Here is a 12,715-nt window from a genome sequence, read left to right as displayed (position 1 = left end):
CACATAATACCTAATCTTGTTGGAGAGCAATGTTTTCCAAAATGTAATACAAATAAATACTTCTACTTCTTGCGTCATTCCAAAGTTCAACCAAACAACATTTTGTTCTTGTTTGAATAGCAGAAAAGGTTAAATAAAGTAATGTATAAGAAAAAGAGCAAAGGTTAGATTTACATTTAAAAAACGTATACTTTTTGATTTAATTGTTCCCTCTTTAGTAAATCATCTCATAAAACCTCCATTTCAAGAGGACTTCAGTTGTGTTCTTTTAAAAAAAAAAAAAACTGAGGTAAAGGGTGTTAGCATACTGACACTGAATATTTCTCTAATACCATTTACAACAGGAGATAGATAGAGAGGTGGGCAAACATTCATCTTAAGGCTATCAGTATATGTGCGGCTACATATCAAATAATATGTTTGTTTTAAATTTAGGATCTTTGGATGCAATATCCAAAGTTGCACCTTGCCTGTAATTTTGCAATAAGCACCCCGTAGATTCCTCATTTTAACGCATACACGTAACAACCTGTTTACGAGCAGAACATTTTTGGCTATCCTTGAAGGATGCATCAACTCCGAGGAAAACGATATAAAAAGTAAGAGAAATAGTGGACAACATAATGTTCATATCCACTTTCAGTGGAGCATCCTGTGTTTTGTTTCGCTGTCTCTGCATCTCCCGCCCCGCCGCATGCATCTCCTCTCGCGGGTCCTTACCTTCCTCCTCTCCCATGCGTTCGTCGTTCCAGGTGCAGCACAGCAGCATCAACCTCATTCACTCTCTCACCGAGTTCCGGGACAGAGCCAGCCGCCTCTGGTCGACAGATAACCGGTGTCCGACCACCTCCGCAGCCCATCCGCCGGTCGTGTTGCTGTGTCTCGGTCCCTCCCTGCGGCTGCTTTCTCCTGTCTGCACGTTTCTGCGGCGCTTCATTCAAGAGAGCGGCCGACCAATGAGCTGCTGAGCCGGGGAGAGGAAGACTCAGCCGGCCAATCAGAGAGCTCCCTGTTTAATTAATGCAAGTCTTCAGGGATGGGGAGCAGCGGCACAGTGCAGTGCAGTAAACGCCACGGGGGGCTAACAAGTAGAGAATAACTACATAGTAGTCTAACTCCCATATCTTACAGGTGCTTGTTAACATGTATACCATGTTTTATTATTTGGAGTAGTGTAATAATACTCTGTTACAAGTAAAAGTCCTGCATCACATCCTTCTCGAGTAAGAGCACTCATTATGCAGAATGTTCAGTTTCAGAATCATATACAGTCAGTATACTGTATTATATTGCAGAATTGTAACAATAGTTAAACATTAATGTGTTCATGTTGCAGCTGGTAAAACTAGAGATAATTTAGATTACTTGATATACTGCTGGGTAGAGGTTATAGTAAAACATTATAATGTAACAGTTGAAATGTATTAATAATATCGGCAGTCAACTTTGTCAACTAAAAAGCTAAAGACAAATAAAATACTTCAAATTGAAAATGTCTTTAAGATCTTTACTTATGAAATCGATGCCCTTAAACGCAACACACGAAAGTCCTGAAAAATGTTTCACCAACTATTGGTTGCAACTTACTTTCTTGTTGAAATATATTAAGCATTATACTGCAGTGCCATAGTGACACTGTGGGATTAGACTTCTGCATGATTGAAAAAACGTTTTAGCTTTTTTAAAGGACGCCGATCACAGGTCAGTGGTTCTCCCAGGAGAACTTTGGCAACATGAGTTCATTATTTCCAGCTGGCACAAAAAGAACAATGTTTATAGTCACCACCGAGGAGACTGCCAGATCATTCACATATGATACTTTAAAATACACTTAATCTGATGTTTCCTGATTCATTATGAGAAAGTTAAGATCTGATGGAACTGAGAAAGAATAAGACGTGAACCTGAGATGTTATCCCTGTGTGGTAAGTGAGGGATTACACCGGACCCCCTCGGCCAGGTGGTTTTCATCAGCACTCAGGACAAACCACTGTTTCTGAGGAATGTACTCATACAGAAAATAATAATATAAACAAACAGGAAGACACAAGGTATTTTAACACATTTTATTATGTTACTTAAGGAAGCAAATTAAATGCTGGATTCTGGGAATAACTCACAAGTGTGTCATGGGAATATAAAAAGTGCAAAACCACACTGTTCCTCCTTATAAAAACAGTTTTAAATAAAGATGAAGAGTATCCCCAGGCACATAAGACGAAGTCTGCCCCAGCGAGGCTCAAAGACAGTTCTTACACAGCACCGAGTGAAGGAACCCAAGCCAGCAAATATCAGATTAGTAGAAAATACAGTACACGATTACAGGAAGAGATGGAGTCACTGGGCAACGGCGTTCATTAACCTTTGGACAGTAAGCCTTTTTTAAAGCAGCTCAAGTAAATGAAGAACAATGAGAGCTTAAGCCTCACAAAAACACTTCGGCTCTCCTGTTAAACAAAGTCGTATTCTGTATTACAATTCAAAACAGTGAATAAATGTGTTTTATGTAGGCCTAAACACAAAATAAAGCTATGAGTCAAAGCAAACACATCTTGAACTTATATAAATGTAAATAACTGCTGCAATGAGACTAAACATGTAAAGCAGACTAGAGCGTGAAACATTGATACATACATAATGTACATGTCAGAACAGTCTCTGCGTTACATTTTAATATTCCTGGAACTAAAAGGCTTCGCCGCTTTTTCCTAAGGTTTTTAAACATCCTGTAATGGACCTTTTGATTTTCAGTGGCATGTCGCTCCTCAGAGCACCAACTGCTCTTCATTCATCACAAGTTTGGCAACATTAGAAATGCTGAGAAAACTGAACTGCGTAGCAACTAGAATCAGCAAAGTTACAGAGCAGATGGGCTGGCCGGAGCCCCAATGCCCGCTGCTCGACACCCCGCAGGCCTAAAAATAGCAGCCGAGAGGACGAGGAACCAGAGAGGACGCTGAGATTGGCCAGATTTCATCCATTTTTTGGACGAGCTAAGAACAACCCGACCCATCTGACATGTCAGAGAGACGACGCAGCGAGGTGAGACAGTGTGACTGCAACACTGAGGACAGTTCACCTTGCTTCAGGATTAAAACCGAAATCATTCATAGGTCAAAATTGCAGCCGATGGTTCAGCCAGGCTTTCACACAACAATACAAACCACACACACACACATTCAAACACAATAACAACACGTGGTGACACAAACACAATCTTTGTATTTTAAGTAGGCTGGTTCAATACGGGGGATTAAAGCTGGTTACCTTGGACACATTATTGATTAAAGGCACTATCAATAACAAGCGTCACATCAGAGCGTGAACAAAATTCTGGGTCGGTGGGTTTTTTTGTATCAAAAAACAAACAAAACAAAAAAACATCTATACATGTTTTCTTAATGGGGTTTCTTTGCATATAAAATGTACATTCTAGATCATGCAGTAGCACCGTGGTTTGTTGAGGTCACACTGGTGAGCTCTACTTCCTCCTCCCACAGAATTTGCCCTGGCATCCCGCAACGCCACCTGCAGCAAAAACATCAGGATTATACTTTAATCTTTTCTAAGAATACCCCAGAAACATTCACACACAGATCAGCTTGTTTATGTAGCAGGCTTCTGCATCTGCCGTTGAGGACGATGTAATAGGGTCATTGTATTTTTTAAATAGTTATTGAATTACAGAGCCGATGGAGATTTACAGAAAAATAAAATCCTTGGTTTTTCCTGAAATTATAAAATCATTTGGTAGAAAAACATCAACCTCAACCGACAAATGATCCTTACAAATGTGTGCACTGCTTATATAATCTCAATGAATAAGCAAGTTTTTCTTTCTGGTGAATTTGGAATATTTTTTCTATGAATATAACCCCCCTCCCTGCTATGCCATTGATATTATTAGTTTTCACTTTAATAGCTGCCATTGTAGTTGTTAAGTTGACGGAAGTTGGTAAAAGTGTATACCTCTGTAGACTCCTCCTCCTCCAACTCCCCCTCTTCCTGCACCAAGGAAGCCCTGCAATGGGCCGTACTTCGCTGCTTTGGCTGCAGAAAAAAGGACAACCAAATGACTAATTTACTTTGAATAACAATGCTAAACAAATGTTTTAATGCCTTTACAAAAACTCTCGTTTCTCTGCTGTAATGGCTGAGTGAAGTTTAGATTGATAAATGTGTGACCACAGCATCCATACAGCTACTATTCTGTACCAACCAAACAGAAGGAGGAAAACACCTGCCATTTTAGGAATTCGTATACAGTTTATTTTATATCTGCCAGACCACAGTCAATGTGTGGAATTTTATTTTAGCCTTGGAAATAGTAGTTGGACTTTACTATAAACACGTATGATCCACTTCACAACCTCAACAAAGAAAACTAGTATAATTTGAACTAAGATTATGTTGTTAAATGTTTGGGAATATGTATAACTCTAGACTGAAATACAATGAGTGATGTGGATGGGGTGTAAAGTGAAGGGCTGTCCTAAGATATAAGAATGCATTGTGATTTATGATTTTTACAAAAACAAACCAGACTGTAAACATCACTGGCCTACAGAAAATTACATCAGTGTTAACTGAGTGTTCACGAAGCAACCCACGCATCATCCATGTGACATCTATTAGTACACAGATGAGTTAGACCATAATGTAATGTCTGTACATTTATATAATGATATCCTTTATTCATTTGGTAACAGGACAACTTAACTGTGTAATATCATACTGTTTCCTTGATTTACAATTCCAATGATTGGATTTCTTGGTAATAAAGTTATAAACAAACTTGTTTATTTATATGAACAATACCAAAGAGGCAATGACATAAAACCTGCCAGTGAGTTTTGAATGTGTGTGTATGGACTTGATAAAGCTGTAGATGAAATGCCCTTCCCTGGATATATAGAGTTGTCTGATTATAAATCTGAAAGTGAATGTAAATCACCGGAGGCTATTATTTATATGCTGTAATATAGTAATGTAATCCTAGGATCCATTTATCCATAGATTAGTGAAACCCACTCATTTTATGGAAGGTCGTGGGGGGCTGTAGTTAATCATGAGCCGGCAAGAGTTGCCGAGAAACTGACATGCAAGAAATAGACTGTGGGAGGAAACTGTTGAATCCAAAGTAATCTAATTTCACTCATTCATTCAGAGATCAAACTACTGACTGAAAGAAACCAGACGTGCTCTCCTTGAAATAACCCCAGCAGCGGTAATCTCTGATGTTCAGGAAAATGCAGATTATCATCACACTGTGCCATGCCATCTGCACCGATAGCACACACAGAATCACTGAAAGACTTTCCAAACAATCTGACCAGGTGCAGAGAGACTTGATATTTATTATTGCTTCCTGGTGTGGAGATGTGTGTGAATGTTGAGATGTGAGGAGGGGGTTTGTACCTTGTTGAGGAGTCAGTGGGGCTGGCACATATCCATCTAAACAAAATCAAAGACAAATGAGAGAAAACATGGTGCCATAATACTAACTCTGATATGAAACCACTATGGATCTGTCACAGTGGATGATTTATGTGTCCCGGCCAGGATGTGGTGAGGAGATGTGGTGAGGAGACTTGACATTAGTATAATATCACATGAGAGGCACGCCTGATCCAGAGACGCTCTCAGTGTATTCAAGTAACCAGTGTGCAGACAATGTGTTCTCCTGTCTGTGTTTTGTATTTAAAATAAATTAAAGCTAACAAGAGAGAAGGTGCTTAAGGTTTTGCCTATTACGCTGCTGGAATTTGAATAAAGGGAGCTCTGACACCGACCAATTTTCTTCTGATGTGTTTTGCAAAATGGGAAGAAGACTACAAACATCGTTAAAATTTCAATTTGCTCTATTGTCAGTAGTAATCCAATTAATCTTTGTGTAATTAGGTTCTCAGAAAAGAAAAGGGACGGTTGTCATTATTCAAACACAATGTAATACCCTGAGGTAAACTCACCCTCCCATGTGTGTAAAAAAACGAGTGATAGATATTAGAAATTAAATTATGTTAAAATTTAAACCCGCCCTTTCTGCCTTCGCGAGGTAAATAAATACAAGTAATATGAACATTTTCTATAATAATAGTATCTCCTTCAAACCATGCGTCTTTATGATCAAATGCTTTCATTTCGTTACTAACATTCAGATTTTCTATTCTAAATTTGATCAGAGATTTAATTGAGATTGCATTCTCTCTACTGTACGTCCACTAGTAAAATGGTAATAATTCTTGTTTTCTTATGCGAGATTCCATGGAAAGCCCCATAGTGGCTATGAGCGGAAGTTGTAGTTGCATTGTGTTTAAATTGTCCAGAATAAAGGGAGGGAGGAAAGATTGTCCACATCCAGGGGCTATTGAGCAATAACCATAAGAGTGGTCATTCTGCTTTGGTTCTCCTCTCCCTTTCTAAATGCCCTCAGCTCTAAAGGGGAAAACGATGAGTCAGTGTTCCTGTTCTTTCATCCGTTCAGCTGTGTTACCTCCCTGATGGCAGTTGGGCATTAATCCACCTTCCCATCCAGAAACAATGATCAAAAGTTAATCCTCTTCTACGGGAAGAAGTTTGGCCAGCATATTCTGGTATATGTTTGACTTTAAGTAGCAGTGAAAAACAATAATGACAGAAACAACATACAAATGAACCTTTCTGTATATATTCTGAAGAAAAAATGGTAAGTAGGTAAGATCTTAAAGTGAAAATCTTAAAGCTGCCTTCTTCTCTTGCGCCCGCCTATTAAGATAAATGTTCCTATTCTGTCGTCTGTTGGGTCCTTTCCACTGATTTATAACCCGCAGGTTACTGCACAGCACGCTGTTTAACACCTATCTTACATTTACATCGTGCACACAGACACTGACATGCAGAGAGAGCAGTTGTCATACTTTGGTAGTACTGTTGGGGGTAACCTCCTCCATAACCAGGGACCACAGGAGCCACAGGAACTGCACCTGTAACATTAAAAAGCTTTACTTAGTGCACCATGGAGAAGATTCATAGACAGAAAAATAACATCCTATCCTATTGGTAACCGACAATATTCATAATACAATATAATCATTCACTTTGATAGTCAAACTGTTGTGATATGATCATGTAAGTTGGGAAAAAACTACCTAGTAACAACTTTGAGTGAAACATTCAGTTTTAGGGACGTCAAGACGTTTGTCATTTATATTATTGTTTTTATGAATATATTATTTATAATCATTTCAATCAATAATTGCCTGGTATCTGTTTGACAGGGCAGGCTGTTTCGAATAGAAATTCATGTATTTATTTAAAAAGAGAAAAAAAGGATTCTTGGAGGCCGAACTCTAGGTGACTTAGCCCCCTTCGAGGTCTATCTGTTCACATGCTGGTACAGTATGTACTGTGAGTTTGATATCTTGATATATTTTTATAGAATCCAATTATTATTCACCATTTGGCAAACCCTTCTGTTGGAGAAAGCTATTGGCGAACAAGAAAAGTTATTAAACCATCTGTGGACGCATTTCACACAGACGTCTATCTCTCTGGCCTTTGGAAGGGGGATTAGTGGAATGGGTTTTAAAGAGCAGCCTGGTCGGGGTCTGTGGGGCCGAGAGAGGAGCTTCTGCTGTGAGATTACACTCATCCCTCACTGGTGGCCAGAGGAAGAGGAGAGGACCAGAGGCTACTCTGCACAAAGTGTGGAGAGTGTGGTGGACAGCTGATTTGAAACGTGTCCCATATTAGCCACTATTGTTTTTTGTTGATTCAAAAACAGTAAAATAAGATAGTACCTAAAAACGGCGTATGAGGACCATTGTACATGAAACATTTAAACATTTAAAACGTTGAAGTTGGATCCACGTCATCATACCACAGGCTCTGTTTAATGCCTGCCGTGGAGGACTTCATGTTATTTTACTGTTATTTGGATTCAGCAATATGGAAAATACTTGTGATTTTTGCCAACAATCACCATATAATCATAAGCATGCAAAGATTGAAGAGACAATTCCAATTTCAAACACCATCGTTATTTGAGTTTTCTCTTGGAAATATTCTTCCATCCATCATTTATTTACTTTGACCCATAAAGGCCCCAATACTGCGTCTTACATTAGCAGAAAATAGTAAACAAACATATGGTTTTTCTCACCTGGCTGATAAAAACCGCCACCTCCAAGTTGACCGTAGCCTGAAAAGCAGACCAACAAATCTCAATAATGAGTCCATTCTTAGGATTCAACAGTGAGTATGACCTGTTATATTTGTTTGGTTCCTATAGCTGTTGTTGTTTGTCCCCCTGAGGTGAAGCCAGTGGCTCAGCTGAGGTCGCAGCAACAACATCATCCAAACGTCCTCTGGCAGAGTTTTGCTATTTCAATGCAATTCTCCGGGGGTTTGTGTTATGTTCCAACAGTCACACTTTGATGTTCCACACAGCTTCACTAACAGTAATCAGTCCCCATCAGGAAATGTTATGTTGTTGACTTGCTTCATTTACAAACTCCTAGCGGCACTGTAACACTGCAGGGAGCAGAGTTATTTGCTTGTTTATACTAAACTTACTTGTTCTTGATTTTATTTATCTTCATATACAGTGCACTACTTTTGAATTGTGTTCATTATGTTTTATGTTATATTGGTGTGGTTTTGGATGAAAAAAAGGATCCCCTGTATGTTCTTAAGCCCTTGTTGATGTTACAATTTGATTGCCTAATTTATTATCTATAGTCTGCATAAATGTTTGTTAACTTGCATGTGTTTTGCCTGAGGACGAGATGGTGCATCTCAAGGGGATTGTCCTCTTATTATAATTTTAAAAATGGAAATACAACTAACATGGCAGCTTTTATGTATTCACTAATACATGCATTTTTCTTGGGACTCATCAGTTTCTCAGAAAAAACACTGAATAGATTATGTTCATACCAGATTGATTTTAATGCAGTACAATGTTTAATCTAATTTCTTCAGCAGGAGCTTTGTCACAATCAAAGGAAATAAAACAGTATTTGATAATCACCCAAGTCCTAAAGAAATAAATCCTACTTTAACTAATTTACTATTACTGAGTATTACTGAGAAGGAGGAAGCAGGGTGGAATATTGAGTATGAACACATATGAACCTCATACAGTATATGCCAACATCTGCTCCACTTTTCCAAGCTATTTGATGTTTGCTTTAACAGTTACAGGCCTGTTACTCTACCTTGTTTGGGTGGTTTAGCTCCACCTCCAGCACCTCCCAGTCCACCTGCAGCGGGATACTGCAGCCCACCTGTCACAAGACAAAGAGAACTGGCTTAGATTTGATCACGTTCACCTCGCTGGCAGAGGATTGTAAACCGGCTTCAACCACTGTAATTACTGCCTCCAACACCAGAGGATTTTCTTCATCAAAGTTTCCAACTGGCTTCTCCTTCCTGACACACCGCCCCCCCCTCCTACAGAAACTTATCAGCATGTCGGTCAGTTTCCTGCACAGGAAGTGGGATGTGATGCCATCTCCTGACCAACTGTCACTTTGAGCACCGAGCAGAACGTTTTAGTTTGTTTATGTTTTTTTTTTTATTGGAGGGACATGTGTAAAAGTGCTGTCGGCCTCCTCTCCTCTCATACATACCCTGACCATAACCATGTTGATATGGCCTGTATCCCCCTGAATCGTGACGACAGAGAAAAGTAGCATTATTTTCTGGTGGCTCAACTCACCTCTTCCAGTTTGTGTCAGGGATGGTTTCATCAGAGAAATGGTAATAATAATAAAAAACATGCTAACAAAAAGAGGTTATAATTTAAGCCCTATAAATTGAATAAGGAAGAAATTGTGTTTTATGATTCCAAATTAAAGGAATAATCTGGATTTTTTTAAGCCTGAGCTTGGAGAAACAGACAGGCCCATGCTAAATGATGTTCTTTACATGGGAACGTGCCGAACTATGCATCTACTGTAGGGAATCTGCTGACTCTGAATAAATACCTACTGTAATACAAACCACATTTAAAGAATCCATGTATCCCTAAACTGACACTTGTGTCGATGTTTGTAGGGTTCACAAACAAAATATGTTTAACACCTGAAATAAATATGTTTATGGGTTCTGACCTTGATAGCCTCCTGCTGCCAGTGGGATCCCTGCTCCTCCTGCTCCGCCAACAGCTACAACAAGCACAACAAAACAATGTCTGAGCCTTAACAAGCAAAATGTCAAAACATAAATATGTGATATAACCTAGATGGAGATGTTTGTGAAATGTCTCCTACATACCTGGAGGATTCAAAGGCCTTGCTCCAGGCAGAGTGGCTGCTCCGGTACCAGCACCATAAGGAACTGCAAAGCAGAAATGATAGAAGTGAAAGTTGCCACATTTGAATCCAAGCCTGTAAATGTTTATATCATTAAAAATACTTGCATCCATAGTTTCCCAAATAAGGATATCCACCTCCGGCTTGACCAACACCTGCAACTGAACCGATGGAGCAAATGTGTTAGAAGATTTGAGGGGTAAAGTCAGAAGATTGAACAATTGCTGTTAGATTAGCTTCAATGACTAGTTAACATGAATAGTTAAAAACACTACACTCATTTCTGAGCTCAGGGATTTGTTTCTAAAATGATTAAAACATGAAAACAGAGATGAATGAAACATTTAAGGATATTGAATTGTAAACTCAGGTAGGTAAATGTATGTTCACCCAATACTGAATGTTTTATCATTAGTGTTCAATGTTTCTAGTTTGTGTTATAGTCTTATATGGAACCAGCTAAGTTTCCCTCTCAGGGACAACACGATATGGACAAAAATTAATGCAGAAAAATCATTTTGCATTTGGTCTCAAGTCCATCACAGGTAAAATAGTGCAGAAAGGCAGAAATTACTGCAAACCCACAGAGGGATAAAAGTGATGACTCTTCAGTCTTTTGGCGGTGTAATTGGGTAGAGAAAGACCTGATGCAGCTTTTCCTAATATATTAACTGCTGCTTTTAATCGATCCGTCATTGACTGTCCAGACAGAATGTGCACAGTAAGATAAATATAGTGAAAGTAGTATCTGTAACATATAATATAATCATAAAAGGTCTATTGATAACATTATTAGGATGTTTTCATTCTTAAATGACAACATTATCATTTTAGATTTAGATTTGATTAGATTTATTTTGAATGTGTAAAACAATAATACAAAATATTATAATAATAATGAAAGGGAGAAAACATGAGAATTATTACACAATATAAACTTAAGCAGTGTCAAATTGATAAACACAAATATTACTGATTCTAAATTATATATAAACATAATGATCTACTTAATTACATTATCATTAACACTTGCAATAAGGTATGCATAACTTAACAAATAATCTCTAATCAAACAATGTCATCTTATTGTGTTGCAGCTACATACAGTAGAGGCATTTATTTTTATGGTGATACCACATAGTCAGGATCTACTTACAGTATATGAACTATTGATTTATGTTGATTGTAAATAAAGAAATGCAGCAATGTTGCAAAAATAAATTCTGATGAATTATTTATTAGCCATATTTACCCGGTAGGTACGGTTTAGGTGCTTTGCCACTTGTGCCAACACCGACACCTGAAAACAGCAGTGTTTAAAATGATTAAATTCACTGACTACATCCCAGACAAGTGTGGACAGGGCTGTTTAATCTGTATATGTCGCCATCATGTGGCCACAAGGATGAATCGTATCACGTTAACTTTCAATACTAAAATACAGCTTGAGTGCTGATTACTACATGGAGTTATTGAACCAATTACATTTTAAATATTGGCCTACCTCCAGGATGTTGAACTCCGGTTGCAACAGTTTATCCCTGAGACTGTTTTTCAGGTCTCAGGCTCGAAAATGACATTCCCAGAACAAATGAACATATCTTCCCTTCTAAAAGGGTTAAATTAATAATCTTTTTTTCTCAAAGTAATGATAAACCTGTGAGTTGGATGTAGAAAGTCTGAATCAAAATAGATGTTTTTTATTTTAAAGAAAATTCAGATTGAACATAGTAAAAAACTATAAATTATAGTGTCCGTCCAAAAACTATTTTTTACTTACAGAGTAACATGAGCAGGTGAACCTTGAGGTCGGTGTGGTATCATATAGAGACCTAACTCTTATATTTGTAACATTTAAGTCAATCTCAAACAGAGGTTGTTTACACTTACCAGGCTGGCCTTGGCCAGTTGGACCAACTAAAACACAAGCAGAGGTTTCAGTTAGTGAATGTTACACATGTTAACAGACAAAAAGAGAGCAATCTCTTTAAAATAAATACATTTGGAACAAAACACTATATTTCATACAACTCCAACATGATAATGTAAAACTATAAATGGCACTCTTACCACCAGAGGGTGCTGCAACACCTACTCCACCTGTGACAAACAAATACAAAAGGTGGGAGTCAAAAATCTAATGTCTGAATAGAACAGAAAATAATATATGGTTGCATATTGTTTGGTTTATTTTCAATATGAGAGAGTTTTGACATACCAACACTTGTGCCAGCTGTGAAATAAAACAAAAACAATGGTTCACCACGTTAACCATCTAATGTTTGTATTTACTAGAATGAATGTTTAAAAAACAATATGCAGAACCACTTACCACTGGGCTGAAGAATGCCACCAGAAACTGTAAAACATCCAGGAATAAAAACAAGGATTAAAACAAGATAAAACAGATTCAGAAGTGA

General features: G+C 38.0%; 2 protein-coding genes across 10 annotated transcripts in view; both read right to left on the bottom strand.

Annotated features, from left to right (window-relative positions):
• The window catches only part of limk1a (LIM domain kinase 1a), a 50,205-nt gene extending 49,308 nt beyond the window's left edge, over window positions 1-897 (bottom strand). Inside the window, exon 1 of the mRNA XM_079677347.1 lies at window positions 721-897. Coding sequence (XP_079533473.1) covers window positions 721-778 — 58 coding nt within the window. The 5' untranslated portion in view covers window positions 779-897. The remainder of the gene's footprint in view (window positions 1-720) is intronic.
• Window positions 898-2,051: 1,154 nt separating this feature from the next.
• elna (elastin a) overlaps window positions 2,052-12,715 on the bottom strand; it is a 47,216-nt gene continuing 36,552 nt past the window's right edge. For 8 of the 9 annotated variants that reach the window (XM_079676195.1, XM_079676198.1, XM_079676199.1 and 5 more), the window contains 15 exons: window positions 12,628-12,654; window positions 12,514-12,528; window positions 12,366-12,395; window positions 12,186-12,212; window positions 11,548-11,595; window positions 10,403-10,456; window positions 10,258-10,320; window positions 10,095-10,148; window positions 9,612-9,647; window positions 9,198-9,266; window positions 8,141-8,179; window positions 6,897-6,962; window positions 5,419-5,454; window positions 3,970-4,050; window positions 2,052-3,528 (listed from right to left, as the gene is read on the bottom strand). In XM_079676195.1, the coding sequence (XP_079532321.1) occupies window positions 3,482-3,528; window positions 3,970-4,050; window positions 5,419-5,454; window positions 6,897-6,962; window positions 8,141-8,179; window positions 9,198-9,266; window positions 9,612-9,647; window positions 10,095-10,148; window positions 10,258-10,320; window positions 10,403-10,456; window positions 11,548-11,595; window positions 12,186-12,212; window positions 12,366-12,395; window positions 12,514-12,528; window positions 12,628-12,654 (692 nt within the window). In that variant the 3' untranslated portion in view covers window positions 2,052-3,481. The remainder of the gene's footprint in view (window positions 3,529-3,969; window positions 4,051-5,418; window positions 5,455-6,896; window positions 6,963-8,140; window positions 8,180-9,197; window positions 9,267-9,611; window positions 9,648-10,094; window positions 10,149-10,257; window positions 10,321-10,402; window positions 10,457-11,547; window positions 11,596-12,185; window positions 12,213-12,365; window positions 12,396-12,513; window positions 12,529-12,627; window positions 12,655-12,715) is intronic. The other variant, XM_079676197.1, reaches the window with a different exon arrangement.

This window comes from Notothenia rossii (assembly GCF_949606895.1).
Source record: "Notothenia rossii genome assembly, chromosome: 4".
Taxonomy (NCBI): domain Eukaryota; kingdom Metazoa; phylum Chordata; class Actinopteri; order Perciformes; family Nototheniidae; genus Notothenia; species Notothenia rossii.
This window is presented reverse-complemented; position numbering and strand designations above follow the sequence as displayed.